At 73.7% G+C, this 19,222-nt stretch overlaps 3 protein-coding genes across 3 annotated transcripts; 1 reads left to right on the top strand and 2 right to left on the bottom strand.

Annotated features, from left to right (window-relative positions):
• Positions 1-337: 337 nt before the first annotated feature.
• GDPGP1 (GDP-D-glucose phosphorylase 1) lies at positions 338-1,569 on the bottom strand. The gene has a single exon (XM_086757632.1). The coding sequence runs from the start codon at positions 1,440-1,442 to the stop codon at positions 345-347; it is 1,098 nt and encodes a 365-aa protein (XP_086613758.1). The 5' UTR covers positions 1,443-1,569; the 3' UTR covers positions 338-344.
• Positions 1,476-4,387, top strand: CIB1 (calcium and integrin binding 1). The gene is made up of 7 exons (XM_086757633.1): positions 1,476-1,612; positions 1,693-1,727; positions 2,185-2,287; positions 2,650-2,803; positions 3,021-3,139; positions 3,222-3,310; positions 3,576-4,387. The coding sequence occupies exons 1-7, from the start codon at positions 1,562-1,564 to the stop codon at positions 3,595-3,597; spliced, it is 573 nt and encodes a 190-aa protein (XP_086613759.1). The 5' UTR covers positions 1,476-1,561; the 3' UTR covers positions 3,598-4,387.
• A 1,627-nt stretch (positions 4,388-6,014) lies between these two features.
• On the bottom strand, positions 6,015-18,015 carry SEMA4B (semaphorin 4B). Its single transcript, XM_086757285.1, has 15 exons — positions 17,957-18,015; positions 13,676-13,816; positions 10,906-11,066; positions 10,599-10,661; positions 10,391-10,489; positions 10,164-10,275; positions 9,886-10,002; positions 9,633-9,790; positions 8,984-9,165; positions 8,667-8,817; positions 8,322-8,532; positions 8,120-8,235; positions 7,769-7,932; positions 7,600-7,694; positions 6,015-7,472 (listed from the first exon to the last, which is right to left on the bottom strand). Exons 2-15 carry the CDS (start codon positions 13,758-13,760, stop codon positions 6,697-6,699), a joined length of 2,490 nt encoding a protein of 829 aa, XP_086613411.1. The 5' UTR covers positions 13,761-13,816; positions 17,957-18,015; the 3' UTR covers positions 6,015-6,696.
• Between the last annotated feature and the right edge of the window lie 1,207 nt (positions 18,016-19,222).

Below are 19,222 nucleotides of genomic sequence, written 5' to 3' on the forward strand. Positions count from 1 at the left end.
AACGCCAGGACTCCCCGGGGCCCGGGGGGGGGGGGGGGCTGCGGCCTGCTCGCCCGCCCTCCCGCCGCACTCGCCTGCGCTTCCTCTGCCGCCTCCGCGGCTCGGGGCCGGGGGAACCGCCGGGGGCAGCGGGCCGGGCCGGGGGGGCTGCCGGGGCCGGCTCGCCCCCCCCCCCGCCGCTGCTCGCCTCCATGGCGACCGGCCGGGCGGGGCCGCCCGCCGCCCCACTCCGCGCGGGCCAGCGAGACGCCGGCGCCGCGAGCCAGAGCGGCCCCCAGCCCGCGCGGCCGGCAGCCTCGCGCCCGCCGCGCAGCGCCCCCTGGCGGGCGCGGCGCGGGCCCCGCTCAGTCCGCCAGCAGCCGCGCCAGGTCCTCGCCGAGGCGGAGCAGCTGCGGCTCGGGCGGCAGCGCCTCGCGGAGGGCGCGCAGCGCCTGCGCCTCCGTGATGTCGCGGAAGAGCGGCGCGGCGGGCAGCGGCAGGTACCCGGCCAGCTCGCACAGCGCCACGCTCAGCACCGCGCCCCCCTTCGCGCCGAAGCTGGGCCGGCGCGCCCACAGCAGCACCCGCAGCCCCCGCGCGCCGCCCCCCGCCGCCGCCGCCGCCGCCGCCCCCTCGGGCGGGTCGCCACGCGTGGCGAAGAGGTTGCAGGCCAGCCCGGCGTCGGTCAGGTGCTCCGCCGCCCGGCACACGTCCCGCGCCAGCGGCTCCAGGTCGGCGGGGCCGGCGGCGTAGAAGAGGAAGGCGGGCGCGGGCACGGCGGGCAGGAAGCTGAGGCGGCGCGGCGGGCAGAGCGGGCGGGCGGGCGCCGACTCCACCAGCAGCGGCCGGGCCAGGTAGAAGCCGTGCAGGTGCAGGTGGTTGACGGAGGCGCAGCCGCCCAGGCCGTTGAAGCCCACGCGGAAGCCCGGGTGGGCGCTGAGCAGCGCCGCCTCCAGCCCCCCGCGCAGCAGCGGGGCCGTGAGCGCCTGCGGCAGCCCCCGCGCCGGCTCCGGCAGCAGCAGGACGTGGCCCCGCTCCAGCGGGCTGGCGTTGATGGCCACCAGCAGCGGCTCGGGGGCCGCGGGGCCGCCCCCCTCCCGGCGCAGGCGGAGCAGCAGCTCGGCGGGGCGGAGGCGGGTGAAGTTGAAGGCCCCGGGGTCGAAGGGCTGCCGGAGGCTGCGGACGGCCTGCGGCGGGCGGCGCTCGGTGCCGCGCTGCACGTTCAGCTGGGCCACCATGCGCATGGGGCCGGGCAGGACGCGGGTGGGCAGCGGCCCCAGCCGGTACCGGAACAGGCCCCGCTCCATCCTGTCGTTCCAGCCCGCCAGCAGCGCCCGGTCGAAGCGGGACGGCGCGGAGCCCGGCTCGCCCTCCCAGCCGGCGCCCTGCAGCACGAAGTCCTCCTCCCCGTAGATGAACTCCTCGGGGCCGGGCTCGCCCGCCTCCTCGCCCGCCGCCGCCATGCCGTGTGCCGGGCGGGGCGAGCGCGGACCGGTGCCCCCGCCCCCTCCCGGTGGGCGGGCGGGGCGCTGCCGTGGGAGCGGCTGAGCGGCGGGCCAGGCGGAAGCGGCGCGGGCTCGCCATGGGGGGCTCGGGCAGCCTGCTGCAGCGCGAGGCGCTGGGCGAGTACCAGGTGCTGGGGGGCGAGCCCCGGGCGGGGGCGGGGGCGGGGGGGGGCACCGGGCCCCGCGCTGATCCGCGCTCTCCCCGCAGGAGCTGACGTTCCTGAGCAAGCAGGAGATCCTGCTGTGAGTACTGCCGGCTCGGGCGGCGGGGCGGCGGTCCCGGCCCCGGCCCCGCCGCGGGGCCCCCTCTCCCTTCCCCGGACGCCACGCAGGGGCCGGGCGGTGCCGGTCCCCGGCTGGGCCTTTCCCTGCCAGCCAGGCCTCACGGGGCCAAGGGCTGCGGGTGCTGCGGGCGCGGTGACGCCCTGCGGAACGCGGCGCCGGCTGCGGGGCTGGCCCGGGACAACCCTTTCCCCCTCTGAAGTCGCAGCCACCTGGGTGGGCAGGCGGCAGGGCCCGCTCCTCCGCCCCACTGCCGGTGTCCCGGGAGCAGGGGTGCAGGTGCTGGCAGGGAGCCGTGGGAAACGGGCCGCCCGCCTCTGCGCAGCGCGGGGAAGAGCAGCCTGCGCTGGCCGTGCCCAGAGGGCTGCCTCCCGCGCCGCTCACGCCACAGAGCGTCTCTTGTTCTTGCCTCTTCAAGTGCCTACAAGAGGTTCAGTGAACTGCTGCCAAAGGAGGAGAGGGAGAATGCCTGCTCCGCGCGGGTTCCCAAGAGCCAGATCCTGACCTTGCCTGAGCTGCGGGTACGGTGCCTGGCAGACAGCGGGACGTGCTGCTGCTCCCTGGGTCGGGGCGTGTTTGGGCAGGGCCTTGTTTACCTGGCAGTGCCGGTGCTCTGCCCTCGCTGTGCTGCTCCAGCAGTCACCTGGGGAAGGCGTTCACTTTCCGCACGTCAGCTGTGCCAACAAACAGCTTCCTTGTCCCCGCCGTGCCACAGAGGATCCCGGCGATCCCTGCTGCGCAAGGCTGCTGTCCTGCGATGGCCCAGCGGCACAGTGGGGTACCTGCTCTTGCACGGGGTCGGCACCAGCCTGCGGCGGTGTCTGCCGCAAGGGAGCCGGCCTGGCGCTGCCCACCCTGCCCTGAGCCGTTCCTCTGTCGGCAGGCAAACCCCTTCCAGCACCGGATCTGCCACGTGTTCTCCACCTCAGACGACAGGGACGACAGCATGTCCTTTGAAGACTTCCTCGATATGCTGAGCGTCTTCAGCGACTCCGCTACCTCCAACATCAAATCCCACTATGCCTTCCGCATCTTCGGTACGGCTGGGGGCGGGTGCCGTGCCCTGAGCGCCCACGGGGATGGTGGCTTCCCTGTGGGAACTGCTGGTTTGGCACGATGACGTGCGCAGAGAGGTGCAGCGTGGAGCTCGCTGTGTCCTCACGCTGCCAGGCCCTTTTCTCACCAAGCGTGGGTCCCTGTGACTGTCTGGGGTCGCTGCAGCCCTGCCAAAACTTAACTTTCGTCTCCCCAAAGACTTTGATGACGATGGGACTCTGGACAGAAAGGACCTGGAGCAACTGGTGAACTGCCTGACGGGGCAAGGCGAGGAGTCCCGGCTGAGCAGCATGGAGATGGAGCAGCTCATCCAAAACGTGAGGACTGTCGGGCAGGGCATGGCCCGCTGCGTGGTCCTGGTCACGCAGAGCTCACCACTTGCCTTTTGTTCCCCTCCAGATCCTGGAGGAGTCCGACATCGACAAGGATGGCACCATCAACCTCGCCGAGTTCCAGCACGTCGTCTCCCGCTCCCCGGACTTCGCCAGGTACAGTCTCCAGCGCCGCAGCTTGTCCCGGGGGGGCTGTCTGGGGGTTTGCCCGCCCCGATGGCTGTGCCGGCGTTGGGCAGAGCTCTCGGTGGCAGTGAGGCAAGGCTACCCTGGACGAGGTCTCCTGAAACAGCAGAGGGAACTGCATCTCACGCTAACTCTGCGGGGAGCCTCTCCCACACAGCGTAACGCTGCGTCCCTGTAGCACTGGGCGCTCACAGACTGCATGTGACCCAGTGAGAACCTGTCGTGTCTCTTGCAGCTCCTTCAAGATTGTCCTGTGAGCGCCCTGCGGCTCTCCAGCAGAACTGCTCCTCCGGCTGCTGCAGCTCTTTGTGGTCTCAGACACTTCCTCATTCAGCGAGCGGAGCGGCAGAGGCCCTTGCTCCTCACCAGCCCAGCAGTGCCACACAGTGCCTTAGGCAGGGCCTCCTGCTCCCCTTTCACCGAGCTGGGGCCCTGGGAAGCTGCCTTGCTGCAGCCGCTCTGCTCTCCCAGGATCGGATTTTAACTCCTTATGCAAACCAAGGGCAGCTCTGTGGGCGTGGGGAGCCACGCAGGCGTGCTCCTGGCTGGGGGGCACGCTGCACCCAGCACAGCCCCCCGCCCTCCATACCGGTTTGTGCCTTCCACAGGCTGGCAGGGAGCTGCCTCCCCCTGCAAAGCCCCTGCCCAGCTCTCCTGTCCTCCCAAAGGCCTCTCTGCTGCAACCAGATCCCGTTCTCCGAGCAATAACCCGGACGCGGGTCCCGTTCTCCGAGCAATAACCCAGGCGCAGGTCCCGTTCTCCGAGCAATAACCCGGACGTGGGTCCCGTTCTCCGAGCAATAATCCCAGCAGCATTGCAGATGTGCCGTCCCGGCAGAGCTGTCCCCGCGGGGCTGAGGATGCAGGATGCCTTCCCGCCCTGACTGGGATGCGCAGCCCCATGGGGGGTGCAGGGGTGCTCGTGGCCTGCTCTACTTTTCTTTGCCCCCTCCTGTGGCTGGAGCTCAGCAGCTGCTCTGCCTGCCCTGGCCTCTTCCTCCCTCTGCTCCTGCAAGGACACAAATAAAGGGCTCTGGTTTCACCCTCCGTTCTGTGCTGCCTTTGTCTTGCCGCAGGGACGGCAAAGGGGGCTGCTGCGGGACCGGTGCCACGGGGGTGCTGGGATCGCAGCCTCCTGCCAGCCCCCTCTGCCTGCGCGCCAGCCGCGGCTCTGGGGGACAGGTCCCACATCCTGCACGGTGACAGTCCTTTCCGTGGGCCACCTCCCTCCTCCAAATCCGGGGACTGTGCTCAGCAGCACAAAGAGCTCGGCTCTCAAGCGAGAGGCACAAAGGGAAATCCAGGGCGGGCGCACAGCCACCTTTGCTGCGGGCAGCGCCGGGGCCCTTTGTGTCTGCTCACCCATCAGGCTTGGCCCTGGCCCGCTGCCCGCCGTGGCTCACTGCGAGCCCCCGGCCGCCCCAGCAGCGCTCCCGCCATGCCGGCAAACCGGCAGAGCTGGAGCTGCTCCGCGAGGCCAGGTCCAGGCTGCGGCACCGTGTGCCGGGGCCGGTGCAGTGCCGGGGTCCGGCTCGCCCTGCGGGAGCACCCGCGCCAGGGTGGAGTGGCTGGTGGTTGTCCCAGGGCACCGGCGCGGCCCTTTCTCATGTACCGGCTCTCGCTCACTGCGGTGCTGGCCCTTCCAGCTCGGTGCCTCGCAGCACCGATGGTATCTGCCTGCCGCGGCCTGCGGCCCGGGGGCTGTGTCTGCTGGCACTGCACCAGCCAACACCTCCGGTGGCTTTTTTGATGTCCCAGAACAGGCTGGGCAGGAAGCTCGGTTGGGTCCAGCCGGGAGCGATGCAGTGCCTGTCCCTGGGGGAGCCTGCCCCGACACGCCAGCTCCAGCTTGGTGTGGAGCTCACCGCTCCCCCCAGCCCTGCGCTCGCGCTGCCGCCGCTTCCCAGGCACGAGGGCTCACGGGCAGCGCCGCGCCGCAGGTGCCAGTCCTGGCCGTCACAGCATCACATCCTGCTGGCAAAGCAGCTGGGGTCTGCCTGCCGCTGTGCGGGACAGGGACAGGGCTGCTCCCTGGGCTGGCGGCGGGGTCCCACATGCAGCACAACACCGAGGTCCCGGGCAAGGGGGCTGCCACAGCCCCTCTCTCGCCAGAGGCCACCCCCCTCCCAGCCCCAGGCCCCCACTTTTCTTCCTCCTGGTCACCTCTGCCTTCCTCCACCTCCAGCAGTGCTGGGACAGCCTCACCCCGCTGCTCTGCGGCTCCCCGCCCTGCGGGGGCTGCTCCGCTCTGTCCCCCCAAGACTGCCCGCCGCAGCGCACGCCGCTACGCGCAGCCCCAAAACAGCCGAGCGCTGCCCGAGCTTGGCGCCGTGGATGCACGGCACCCTGACAGCAGGGTCACAGGGACCCTCGGGCCCCCGCCTGGGGCCACGCCGCTGCCAGCGCACACGGCCAGCTCCCTGCGCCGCCCCGCGGCCCAGCTCACAGGGACTTCGCGGGAGATCTGACCACCGGCTCGACGCGCCTGCCCTCTCCGTCTGCCTGCCTGTCCCGCCCGGGTGAGGGGCAGCCGGACACGGGCAGGTTCCCCCTGACCGCAACAAGAGCTGCACACGGTTCCTTTCCGTGGGGCCGCCGGGACGGACCCGGCCGTGTTCAGCCCCGAGAAGATGCCCAGCCCTGCCAGCTGTGCGGGTGCAGCAGCACACACACGTCCAAAGGAGACACCTGGACTTTATATAAAAACCACAGACGTTTCTGCACACACACGCGGGAATGCGGGGGCGAGTCGCTGCTCAGCCCGGTGCAGGGCAAGTGCCGCTGCCCGCTCCCTCCCCGGGAGACGATTCACATTTTCAACGTATTAAAAACGAACCAAGCACAGACACACAGCACATGCCGCGGGGTCGCTGCGCCCGCACCGCCCAGCTGCACACCAGGCTCCGCGTCCCACCGCGGGACATCACAGTGAGTTAGGCTGCAAGGGGGCTGCGGTCACCCCCTCCTGCCCTCTGCATAGAGGGGGCCGGGGCCCCGCGGAGCCAGGGCCGCGCCAGCAGCCTGAGCTGGGCGCCATGCCCGTCCCCGTGGCGGCGACGCCGGGCTGGGGGAAGAGTCCTGCACGCTCCTGGAAGGCACGAAGCACCCATCACGCCTGGAGCCACCAGCGCCGTCCCGAGGAGCCGGAGCAGCCAAGGCAATGCCGGAGGAGCTCCCCGGCAGAGCCGAGCCCCGACGGGCGACGCGGGGCCAGCCCTGCCAGCTGGGCAGGTGCCGCAGCGGGACGCGAGCTCCTAGCATGCACACACAGACAACACGGACCCCGGGCACAGCGCCGGTCTGGCGAGGCTCAGCAGAGCAGAGGTGGTCGTGGGCAAGGGTTCGGCTCGCCCCCGTCACACCACCGAGTCCTGGATCTCGGAGCCCAGGCGGACCCGGGGTCTTTGGCAGGCGGGAGACACCTCCACGAAGCTGTCCCGGACATGGAGGGGCCTCTTCTCCGACTCGGAGAAGGCGCGCGGGGGGCCCGGGGGCTCGTGCACGGGGGTGCTGACGATGTAGTTGTCCTGCAGGGCCTGGTAGCCCTTGTGCTCGGGCACCGCGCTGGGCAGGCTGCTGCCGTTCAGGGGCAGGCTCTCCACCGGCTTGCGGGGTGGCTTCTGGTGCCGACCGGGGTCGCTGGGCTCCAGCAAGGCTTTCATGCCGTCGCGGTGCCGGTGTAGGAGGAAGAGGGCCAGCACGAGGACGGCGGCAGCGAAGAGCACGCACATCACCAGGAACTCGGTCCAGTAGGTCTTGCCGTCCAGCCGGGCCGCGGCGCTGCCCACCGTGGAGGTGCTCCGGGACGTGCTGACGGTCTCCAAGGCATCCCGGCCGGTGGCCACCTTCTTGCCGGGCTCCGGCGGCCCGTGGGCTGGCTCCTGCACGCCCACGCAGTAGCTGGCCATGAGCTTGCGGAAGCCCTCCTCCAGCGACCAGCACTCGTAGGTGCCCGCCCGCTCGGGGCTGCCCACTAGGATGAGGGCCCCGTCGGGCAGCACCAGGTAGGAGGCATTGACGGGCGCCCCGTCGTGCAGCCAGCGCCGCGAGGCCAGGTTGGAGAGCGGCCGGCACGGCAGCGGCCGCACCGCGTTGGGCGGCAGCTGGATCCGCTGGCACGGGGTGCCCGAGGCTGCGGGGAGACAAGCCGCGGGGACGTCAGCGAGGCTGCGGGGACCCCAGCGGCGGGCTGAGGGTGATGGGGTGCTGAGCCTGGGGCGTGTCAGAGCCACCAGTATGCAGCACCCGCCGGAGCTCACCTGGGGGCAGGAGGATGCGGGGCCGGGGCTGGGAGGCGTTGGCCGGCTGGCAGAGCCGCTCGGTGTCAGCTCCCTCGACGTCCTGCGCCCAGAGCCTGCGGACGGAGCGGGGTCAGGGCGGCGGGGTGCCGCGGGGTGCACGGGGAGGGAGAGGGGGCGCAGCACTTACTGGGGGTGCGCCGAGGCGTGCAGGGCGGCCCTGCGGCAGGCGCCCCGACTCCACGCGCAGAAGGGGTCCCGCGCCAGCACGCACTCCCCGCAGCTGCGGTACAGGCTGCAGTTGGCAAAGGGCACTTGAGCCACGGCCGCGTAGGTGGCTGCGTAGACCAGGCCCTGCGGGAGGGGACGCGGCAGGGTCAGCGGCATGGCCACAGCCCCGCAGCGAGGTCGGCTCCGCGCCCCCCTGCCCTCCCAGCCTCCCTGGCAGCCAGCACACGGGTGGGACCTGCCCCACGCGGGCTGAGCCCACGGCACCCCCCACCCCAGCCCCAGCCCCGGCACGCCCGTGCCCGGCTCCTGCCTGGTCCTGGTCCAGCAGCAGCTGGAGAACGGGCTGTCCGGCGGGGAAGAGGCGGATCTCCTCGATGATGTGCACCCCGTGGTTCACGCGCACAGCCTTGTGCAACCGGCCGTCGTCTGCAAACACAGGGGCCGTGCTGAGCGGGGCTGGGGGCACGCAGCTCGCCAGCACCCACCCCTCAGCGGCCCGCGGCCACGCTCACCCGTGCCGAGGAAGAGGACATCGTAGGTGCCGTGGAGGCCCTGCGTGCGGTGGACGCCGATCTGCTGGTAGCGCAGGCGGCTCTGCAGCAGCAGCGGCTGGCTGCGCACCGCGCTGTCCATCAGGAAGTGGTCCTTGATGAAGTTCAGCACCCGGTCCGGCATCTGGAGGGACGAGTTGATCTTCAGGTGCCGCGTGTGGCTGGTGATGCACTGCGGAGAGAGGAGGGGGCTTGGCCGGGGCACGGGGCAGCGGGCGGGCGAGTGGCCACACTGTGGTGGCCGCCAGGACCCAGAGAACGCGAGGGGCTGCCCCGCGCCCAGGCAGGCGCCGAGGAGACACGTACCGTGCCCGGCCGGGGCTCCGGCACAGGGCTGGTGTCTGTGTACCACTGCTGCGTCTCGCGGTTCACCTCCTTGTAGAGCCCGCCGAAGGCCTGCTGCACGCTGCGCATGGGGAAGGCGCACACGGCCGAGCTGCCCAGGCCGCCCTTGTTCCTGGCAGGGGAGAGGCAAAGCCCGTGGCAGGGTCAGGCAACCCAGCTCCTCCGCGCCGCCCCCGCCGCCCTGGGACCCCGAGCGTGGCCGGAGCTGACCTGCAGCTCCTCGGCCGCCCCTCGGGCAGCGCTCCCGGGTCCCCAGCCCGCCCTCGCCTGCTGCTCACCACTGCGAGGTGAAGACGCCGTAGAAGAGCGTCTCCCTCCAGTGCAGCTCCCCCGGCGTGAGCACAAAGACGTCCTGCAGCACGTTGAAGGGGAAGCCATCCTCGGGGTGCGAGCAGAGCAGCTGCGCCTTCAGGAAGGTGGTCCACCGCCGCTGCAGCACGCGCTCCCCGCCCTGGTCCCCCTGCGTGGCGCAGCGGGTCAGGGCGCGATGCCACAGCCGCCTGGCAGCGAGGAGCCGCGGGGCTGGGCGAGAGGAGCAGGGCTCTGGCCGTCGGCGCAGCAGAGCCGAGGCCCTGGGGGAGCAGCCCCGGTGTCGGGGAGGCACAAGCGAAGCAGCCTCCGAGGTGCCCAGGGGAAGGGAAACACGACTCAAGGGGAGGACGGGGCTTGCATCCCCTCCAGCGAGGGGGCAGAGGAGACGGGGAAGGGTCCCTGCCACCAACGGGGCTGGCGGGAGCAGCGTCTGGAGCTGCAGCCCTGGGCTGGGCACTACGGAGCCGTAACTGCCCCAGAGGGGTCTCCCACGGGCGCTGGTCCCCTCCTGGGGCGCCCGGGAACCGGGGGATGGAGACGTGCAGGATGGTCCCACACTGCCCCCACCCCAGCGGCGAGCAACATCCTGGGCCACGCACACCACCCTGCGCCCACCTTGCAGACGCGCGCGATGCGGGAGACGATGGTGTTCTCGAAGTAGTCAAACTCTTTGCCGGTCTCGCTGAAGAAGAAGTAGACCTTGTCGTCGTCGCCCTCGGGGTTGCCGGCGGGCAGGCTCTCCCGAAGGTAGGCTGAGCCCACGAAGACCGGGTCTGGGGGCACAGGCACCCTCAGCATCGCCCCGTCACCAGGCCAGTCCCCGTCCCCACGCCTCCACAGACCCCGCCGCGCCGGCCCCGGCTCTCACCCTGCAGCCAGTTGAGGGAGTTCTCCGTCTTGAGGGCGATGCGGCTCTCCTGGCTGCGGGAGATGGTCGGCTCATTGCCCTGGAAGTTGCTGACTGTCCCGGCGTAGAGCTCGCCGTCTGCCAAAGAGACGCTGCTGCTGGGACCCGGCACGCGCCGCCCGGCACAGCCCGTGGCCCCGCTCGCCCGCCGGGGTCCATGCTGGCCCGGCTCTGGTTCAGGCTGGCCGAGCAGCCGGGCACCGCAGAGAGGGCGAGGGTCCCGGGGCGGCGTGCCTTACCAACCATGACGGCCGTGGACCGGTACTCGGGGTCGAAGGGGCAGCGTCCCTTCCCGTCCTCCAGCAGCACCTTCCCCGACGTGTCTCGCTCCAGGCTGAAGTGCTGCACGTTCTGCAACAGGATGGGGCTGTGAGCCAGCAGCACCACCAGCGCCCGGGACCCCCGCCGTGGGGCCCCGAGGGCAGAGGGGGAGCCCGCGGCCCCCGACCCCGCTCCCCGTGCTCACGATGTAGGCGCAGGCTGGGCTGAAGGCGCAGGTCCCGCAGGTGTAGAGGTGGGTGCCGTTTAGCTGCAGCAGCATCTTGATGTAGTTGTGACAGTCCCTCTGCAGGGGCGAGGGGACCCGGCTCAGCCCTCCTGCCCGCACGCACCCCGGCCCGGGGCGCTGCCCGCTCCCACCACGGCCCCTGGACGCCCGCCGCAGCAGGGCTCACCTGGGGATCCTTGCCCTTGAACACGCACTGCCTCTTCTTCTCCTCATCCGCGCTCCACGGCAGCTGCAGGGAGGGGACGGTCACTGGGAGCCCCTTGCCACTGGCTGGTCCCCACACACCCCCTCGCCTCGGGCTGGCGGAGCTCGCGCCCCCAGCATCGACATCCCCCACTCCCCAATCGTGCTGGCGAGGCAGCCGCTGGCTGGGCCCGAGCACCGCGCTGCCCAGGACACCAGAGCCGGCTCGGTGCCCCCTCCCCGGGGGCTCCGCGGTCCCGCAACGGCGCGGTCCCTGCCCGTGTGCTCACCCTGCGAGCCGGCGCGCCGCGCTGGAAGTGGCTGGTGTTGACAGCGAGGAGCAGCTCGCGCGCCCCGAGGTAGAGCATGCCGCCGTCCGGGCTCAGCAGCAGCGCTGTGTAGTTGGACACGCTGGGCACCTCGAAGCGCCGCACGACCCGCTCGGCCGAGTCTGGGGAGGGAGAGCGACGGGCGTCAGCCTCACACAGCCTGCACCAGACGCCCCGGGACCCCCGCGCCACAGCTCGTTCCTGGCCTCGCACCTCGGCCGCGCTGCCCGCACGGAGCCGCCGGGGCGGGATCCGGCTCGCCCCACGCGGTCAGACGCACGTGGCACCGCGCTGCGGTGATCCGTGCGCGGCCGCGGCAGCGCCCGAGGGTGGCCTCTGCGCTGCTGCCAGCACGAGCCACCGCCTGTCCCGGCCCCGGGGATGGCCCCAGGGCACGCTGTATCGCCCTGCCCGGCACTGCGCCCCGCAGCCAGGCCTGCGCCCGCCTGGCCGCACGCAGCCCCCGGCGCTCAGCCCTGCGGCGTGGGCGGCCCAGCCCGGCCCCACGGGGACCCCGAGCCCCCCACGCCCGCGGCGGGGAGAGACGGGTGGCGGGGCTGGCTGCTCACCCCGGCCCGCGGGCCAGCCCCGGCGGCTGCCCGTGCCCTGAGTCACCCCGCGCCCGTCCCGCGTGGGCGGCCTGGCCCCGGAAGCCCTTCCTCTCCCGCAGCCGCTCTGAAACCAGACCGGCCCGGCTGTGTCAGCGGGACACGCTGGGCTGACTCACGCTGCCAGCTGCCTCACGCCTGACCCCCCGTGCCCCGGGGACACCCCGACCTCCCCCGACCCCCTGCCCCCCCTGCCTGCTCCCAGGTTGGTGCCGGGACAGCCCCGGGGCTCCCGCCAGCCCCTGCTCTGCTCGTGCCCCTGCGAGGGCTCGAGGTGCCGCGGTGCCAGCGGCGCTGCGGGGTCGGACCCCACTCCCCTTCCCCTGTCACTCCACGAGCTCCGGCTGCGGCTGGACGGGGCACCATCCCGCCATCCCAGGGGGCTCAGCCGGCCCAGCACCTGCCCTGGCTCCGTGCAGCGGCGCGGAGGGAGGGATGCCGACCCCCCAGGGCATCCTCCTGCCAAGGGTCCCACGCCCCAGCCCCGGGGCGACATCACCCGCAGTGAGCACGGCCCAGCACGGGCAGCAGAGGGGCGGCGGGGGCCCCTGCGCCCCCCAAAGCTGTCCTGGCCCAGGGAGCCACGGGAGCCGGTGCTGGCTGCCAGGGGACCTGTTAGGACAAGACCTGCTTCTTCCAGACAAACCTGCTGCAGGCACATCCAGCGCTCCCAGGGGAGCAGCTCGCCAGCTCCTCCCTCCCGCCAACCGCAAGCCCCGCACCGCCGCGCTCCCCACCTCCCCGGGAGCCACTGCCGGGCGCACACAGGCCCGCGCCCCCCACCCAGCTCCCCCCGGCAGTGCCGGGGGTCCAGGTCGGGACCCCTGGGTGCTGCCCATGAGCTGCAGCGCCTGTGGCAGGTGGGCAGAGCTGGGCCAGAACCGGTCTGCGCAGGCAGGGCTGGGCAGCGCGGCTCGACGCGGCGTGGCACGGCATGGCACAACACCGAGCGGGGCTGTCCTGCTGGCTCCCAGGCCTCCCGTCCAGCTCAGCGGGTCCCAGATCCGCTGGTGCCACCACAACTGTGGCCGGCGGTCACGGGAGCACGTGGCGAGGCCACGTCCACGCCGACGAACTGCAGCATGCCGAGCCAGGGAGCGCTCCCAGCTGCCCGTGCCTCGCTGCCAGAGCTGGCCTGACCCAAACCACGGCACCCTCCCAGGCTGCCCAGCCGGCAGCCAGCGCGGGACGGGCTCCGCTGGCCGGCAGCAGCTGGATTTAGCCACCTGCAGCGCAGCCAGCCCAGACACTCGTGGGCAGCCCCCACCACGCCACAGCCCCGGCGCCGGATGACAGAGCTGGGCCCGGCAGCTGCCGATGCCGAGCCCAAGCTGCCCGCAGAGCGTGCCCTGCTGCTGGGGGGTCCCTGCAGGGCGAGAGGGGTCTGCAGGCCAGGCCCCCCACTTGCCAGGCCTGGCCTCCCAGCTGTCCTTCCCCAGTGCAGGGCTGCGCGGGGGCTGCGCTCTGACGGGGGCTGCGGTGGGTCACCGAGCAGCCTGGCACAGGACACAGCAAGGGGTGGCACGGAGCCTGGGGACATGGGGCCTGCAGGCACCCAGCTGCCCGGTGAGGATGAAGTCGCAGGGCAGAGCGGGTGGGCAGAGCCCTCGTGGCCAGCTCACCCTGTCCCACGCTCACGCGGGACGTGGTGGCCACCACTGCACCCCCAGGTGCCCCAGACCCGCTCGCGCCCTTGGGTCCCGATGCCGGGAGGCACCCTGCTTCGCTCCCTGACCGCCACGCCTGCAGCCCCACAGCAGCCCCCCCACAGTGCTGCACCCCACTGCCCTGCATCGCCCTGCGTCCCCGGGCAGCACGGCCGCCCTAGCCCCAGCCCCAGCCCCACGGCAGGACACGAGCTGGGGCTTGCCGGGCCGGCTGGGAGGGTGTTGTGCAGCCTCAGCACCGCCGGCTGTCACAAGGCGTTTCCACGTAGGGCGGCGGGGCCACCCTGTCCCGCGGCGTGGGGAGTCCGGGGGGGGGTCCCGGGGATGGGGGCGGGGGGGGCGCTGGGCGGGATGCTCAGCCGGACCGGGGCGGGGGGGGTGGTCCCGCCGGAGCCGCGCGGGGCAGACACCCACGGCGGGCGGGCAGACACTCACCGTGGGCAGGCGGACACTCACCGTAGGGCAGGCTGACCCGCGGGACCGGCTCCTGCGCCGCCGACAGCCGCAGGACGGCCAGCACGGCCAGCACCGGCACCGCCATCCCGGGCCGGGCCGGTGCTCCTTCTGCCGCCTCCCGCCAAGCCCGGCGCCGCAGACCTGCGGGGAGAGGGGGGCTCAGCGGCTGGACCCGGCACCGGCACCGGCACCGCCCCGGGGCCGCCCCCCAGCCGGGCACCAGGGCGGGGCGGCCCCAGCAGAGCCCAGCCCGGCCCCGCCGTACCGAGCCCAGCCCGGCCCGGCCCCGCCGAGCCGTACCGAGCCGGGCTGCGCCGAACCGAACCGAGAGCCGAGCCGAGCCGAGCCGCCCGGTACCGACGTGAGCTGCACCGCGCCGTGCCGGTGCCCCGGGCGGGGCGGGCAGCTCGGAAGAGGAGGCGGCCGGTTCCCCGTAGACACCGCCCCCGCCCCGCCCCGCCCCGCCGGGACCCGCTCCCGGGGCTCCGCGGCCCAGGGGGGCTTCCCCGCAGCGCCCTGCCCGCCCGCCCCCCGCCCAGCCGGTCCCGGCCCCGAGGGGCCGCTGCTTTGTCCCGCGGGCCCGGGCAGCCGGGGGTCCCCCCGCACCCACACGTCCCTCCCCGCAGCAGGGAGAACCGGCTGGCGTGGGAAAGGCCGGCCTGGGGGCGTCGGTCTGTCCTGGGGACGTCTGTCGGTCTGTCCTGGGGCAGCTCGGCCCCGAGGCTGCCGCCAGCGCCCGCGGCCGCGGGGAGCTCCCGCAGCCCCCCAGAGCTCGAGCTTCCCCCCTCTCTGCAGAGCCCTTCCCCTGCAGCGGGCCGGGGTCTCTGCCGGGGCCTGCAGCCCCCGCCCCAGCACGGCCCAGCGCTCCCTGCCCTCCCTCGGGAACCAGCTGGGCAGCGGGACACCCGTGCCGCCCCACGGGGCAAAGCTCGCGGGCACAGGGCAGCACGGCGGACCCGGCCCTGCCAGCCCCAGCGCCCTGACCCGGGGGGTCTGGGGTAGGGGTGGTCCCCGCGGGGCCCGCCTGGGGTGGGCACACCGTCGAGCAGGCAGCGCCGGGCCGCAGCCTCCACCTGTGCGCGTGGTGGGCTTCGCACCCCGGCCGGGGAGCGGGGAGGGCCCGCGGCCCCCGCAGAAGCGCACGCAGAGCCCACAGAGCGGGCCTCGTCCAGCGGTCGCCATGGCAACACGTTATTAATGACAGCTGCTTATTTTGCCATGGCAACGGGGGGAAAGGGTCTCTCCCGGCAGCAGGCAGCTCTCAGGGGGCCGGGGCTGCCCCGCCACCGCCCTTCCCGCGCGGGGCAGCGCTCCACACCGCCCTGCTCAGCCAGCCCCAGCCCCGGTGACCTGGGCCATCACCGCCCCACCGGCGGGGCCGCCCGCAAGCCCCCCGCCCGGGAGAAGTGCTCCCCACGCACCCGGGGCGGCTGTGCCCGCGCTCCCACGCTCTGCACGCTCGGCTCCGCCGGACGGTGCCGGCTGCCCGGGCTGTACCTGGCACCCGGGGGCTCCCTGCTCGGCTGGGCTCCCTTCCTGCTCCCGGGGCCGACGTCCCCTCCCGGGCCGCGGCAGCCCCGCCGGCTCCACCCCACCTGCCTTATCAGCACCCTTTGCCCGGGAAGTGCCGCAGACGGGACGCGGCTCCCAACGTCACCCCGCGCGGGCTGGGAGCAGCACACACCCCCGCAGCCACGGCCGCCCCTGCCCCACGGCGCCCCGGGGGTCCCTGGGGGGTTCTGCGGACCCAGCCATCGCCTGCGCGTGGCCGCGGGAGCAGGGTGCCAGCAGCCCGGTGTGATGGCACGCAGGGACGGGAACCCCCCGCGGGGAGGCCAGCTGCTCCCGGGGCGGGCAGGGGCGGCGGGCAGGGGGGGCAGGGGGGTCAGAGCGCCCCGGCCCGGGCCGGGCAGCGAGCAGGCAGCGCGGCGACGCCTCAGCCTGCGCCTTTAAGCCGAGGCGCTCCCCACGGCTGCTGGCAGCCAGGCCTGTTTACGACAAACTCCCATTTATCTCCTCCGCCTGCCCACGCAGCCTGCCAGCGCGGGGCAGCGCCAGGGGCACCCTGCAGCACCCTGCCCCGCTCGCACACCCGCGCAGGCGCAGCGCCCGCCCGGGGCCGGCGTGTGCGTGCCCCGCGCGGCTCTGCAGGTACCGGCACGCACGGCTGCCGTGGCGGCCCACCCTCCGCCTGCAACAGCGGCTGGCGATGGGGAAACCGCTCAGGGTGCCGGGCAGCACCAAACCCGTGGCCTGGGGTCACCGGGCAGGCGGGGCGGCGGTTTCTGCATCAAATTCCCACGCCAGCGCCCTCCGCCCCGCTCCTGTGGGCGGTGGGTGCCTGGGAAGCCGGCCGTGGAGCTGGGCACCGCTGCCTGCAAGGAGCGGGGCTGGGGATGCGTGCACCCCGCTGCTGCTGCCCGTGTGCTCACGCCTTCCTTCCGCAGCCTGCCCCAGCGCAGGCACGGCCTCCGCACAGAGACCTGCGCCTGGCTTGCACACGGCCCACGCGCCGCGGCTCTTCCTCCCGACCCGCGTCTCCCCGGGCTGGCGTGCTCGCCCCCGGCTCGGCTCTCCTGGAAGCTGCCAGACGACGGCAGGCGGCCCCCCCGAGCCCCCCGCCCACGGCCTCCTCGGGGCCGCACACACGCGCAGGGCGGGAGCGTGCTTGCACACGCACCTGCAGCCGCGCAGGCCCCCAGCCCTGCTGATTCACACGCAGATGCTCCCAGACCCAGCTGCTCCACGCCAGCAGCTCGGAGGCTGCCGTGCGTCCCACTGGAGCCCGGCTGCCTCCGGCGCGGCAGGCGGGAGCGCGACGCAGGCACGTTGGCTCCGCTTCGCTGCACCCCGTCAGCCAGCAGCCCCGGAGGAGAGGCCCCGCTCGGGACGAGGCGCAGGAGGGCAAAGCCCGGGGCCGGCCCCGACGCAGGCCCGCGGGGTGTGGCCAGCCACGCAGGGAACCGCAGGGCTCTCCGCAGGGCCCAGGGACCCCGGGACATCTTCCACGTCCCGTGGGCGCTGGCCGTGCCACCCTGCCCGAGCCGAGGGCCTCCCACGGGGCCGCGGCCCTGCTCTCTGCCCCTCCAGCAGCCCTGGCTGCCCCCCAGCCCCCAGCCAGCTCTGACCACACTGCCAGGGGTGTCGGTGCCTGTCCGACAGCCGTACGCAGCCAGCCCCACAGCATCCCCTCCGCTGCAGGGCGCCTGGACCCAGCCCGCCAGGCACCGCACAAAATGCACGCGTCCTATCGCTCCCATCACTCCCGTGTGACGTCAGGCTTGGCTCTGCTCCCCCGGGGTGAAAGAACTGGGGGGTCCTGGCTCAGGGACGTGTGACCCCTTCCCGGCCGTCCCTGGCCCCACACAGCTCAAACCAGCGCATGTCTCCTGGGGCCCGCTGACCCTGGCAGAGCACGGTGCTGCCCGGAGGAGGCGGGGAGCAGACCCCAAAAGCAGGCACAGCACCAGCTGGAGCAGGCACGGGGCGCAACGGGGATGCCCCACAGCCTGCGTGGCCCCAGCTCCCCCTGCGCCCCCAAGGCCAAGGGCTGCTTTGGCTCCTTCGTCAGGCGCAGCGGCCACACGCCTGGGACACGCAGCACGCGTGCGGCCTGCAGAGCACGTCCACACACGTGGGACACGCTGCACACACGCGTGCCCCATGCCTGACACGGAGCGTGCACACACACCTCCTTCCGAGCAACCCATAAGTCGCGTCCAGGGCGCTGCGCAAGCACCCTCAGCCGAGCCCCGCGCGTAACGCACACCGACACACGTGTAAACACACGCACGGAGCCTTACGGGCTGCGCACGCCCCGCATGGCAAACGCCCACCTGGGAACAGCCCCACGGGGAGCAGCCCCACGCTGCGGGGCGGGCTGCCCTCCACGCCCCCCCCGAGTGCGCCTGCATCCTGCACACGCACACACGCACACGCATGCTGACACACACACACACGCACACACATCCACACACGCGCTCACGCACACGCGCACACACTCCCACGCACGCACACTCCCACGCACGCACCCCAGGCCCTCCGCCCCCCGCGCACACGTCCCCCGGGGAGCCCCGCGTACGCGCACCCGCTCACACCGCGCACACCCCTGCACACCCGCGCCCGCTGCGCGCGAGCCCTCGCAGAAGCCGCGCGCCCCCCGCCCCCGCACGCAGCCGCCCGTGCACGCCCCCTTGCACGCGCACACGCGCACACGCGCGCGCACCCCCCCGTGCCCGGTGCGGCCCCCCCCGCCCCCGGCCCTGCCCGCCCGCTGCTCACCGGCTCGGCGGCGGGACCGGCCGGCAGCGGGGCGGCTGCGGGGTCCCCGCCCGCGGCGGGGGTGCGGGGCGGCTCCGGGCGGCTCCGCCCGCCGCTCGCAACAAAGGGGCCGCCCCGCCCGGCCGGGCCGCCTCCGCCACCGCCACCGCCACCGCCCGCGGTGGGGGGCTGCGCCTGGCTCGGGGGGGCCAGTCCCAGCCCTGCGGTGCGGGAGCGGGGGGGACCCTGGCTCAGCCTCAGGGGAGGGGAACCGCCGGCGTGGGTCTGCCCCCCCACTTGAGGCTGCCCCGGGTGACACCAGGTCCCCCGAGCAAGGGGAGAGCCCAGCAGTGCCGTGGGGCTGGCAGGGAGTGTGGGTTTGGGGGCAGCGGTGTGGGCCCTGCTGGGACCTCTCCCGGGAGAGCGCGTGCCGGGCGGGGGGTGCCGTGGGGCGGCAGCTCTGGGGGCAGAAGCGTCTGCGCTGGTGGCTCGGCGACACGCGGCACGTGTGTGCCCTGGTGAGGTCCTCGTGCCGACACCCCGCTCCAGGCACGGTGGGGTGGCTCATGGCTCCAGGCCCCACGCGGTGACGCACAGCACCCTCCGAGTGGTTTGGGGTGGCCCATGGCTCCACACGCCCCGTGGGGATGCTCCAGGCTGGAGGCTGCTGGTGGCTGCGGTGCTGGCAGCGCCTGCAGAGAGCCGGGGCCGGAGCGCTGCGCTCCTGGGCGCGGGAGGAGCTGGGCGGCGGGAGCCGATGGGCGCAGGGTGGGCGGCTGCCATGCCCTGGGTGCAGAGGGGTGAGCGGAACGGGGGGATGTGCCGCGGGGCTGGGCTGGGTGGGACGTGCAGTCGTGCCCCGGTGTGGGGGTCCAGCAGGCAGAGCCCCCGGCCGCAGGGCAGAGCCACCAGCACAGCCTGGCAGCGGTGCCAGCCCTCCCCTGGAGCCAGCAGTGCGGACGGCGACCCGCTGGCGCTGGCCAGGCAGGGGTCCCGGGCAGGGATCCCAGGGGCAGCCAGCTGCTGCCCCGCACCCCCTTCCTGGGCTGCCCTTCCAGCCTGGTGTGCAACCTGCGGTTCCCGTCCTTCTCCCATCCCCGAGTGCTGCCGTCTGCCCGCTTGGCCCACCCATCCCTGGCCCCTGCCGCTGCCCTGCAGCCCTGGGGGGGAGGCGGATGCCGCCGAAGCGGGGGCGCAGCCCCTGCCCCCCAGCCTGTGGGCCGGCAGCCGAGAGGGGTGCCGGTGTTTGGGGACAGCGCCACTCGCACAGGGAACCGCGGTGCTCTG

The sequence above is a fragment of the Chlamydotis macqueenii genome, chromosome 12, assembly GCF_036417535.1.
Source record: "Chlamydotis macqueenii isolate bChlMac1 chromosome 12, bChlMac1.mat, whole genome shotgun sequence".
Taxonomy (NCBI): Eukaryota; Metazoa; Chordata; class Aves; order Otidiformes; family Otididae; genus Chlamydotis; species Chlamydotis macqueenii.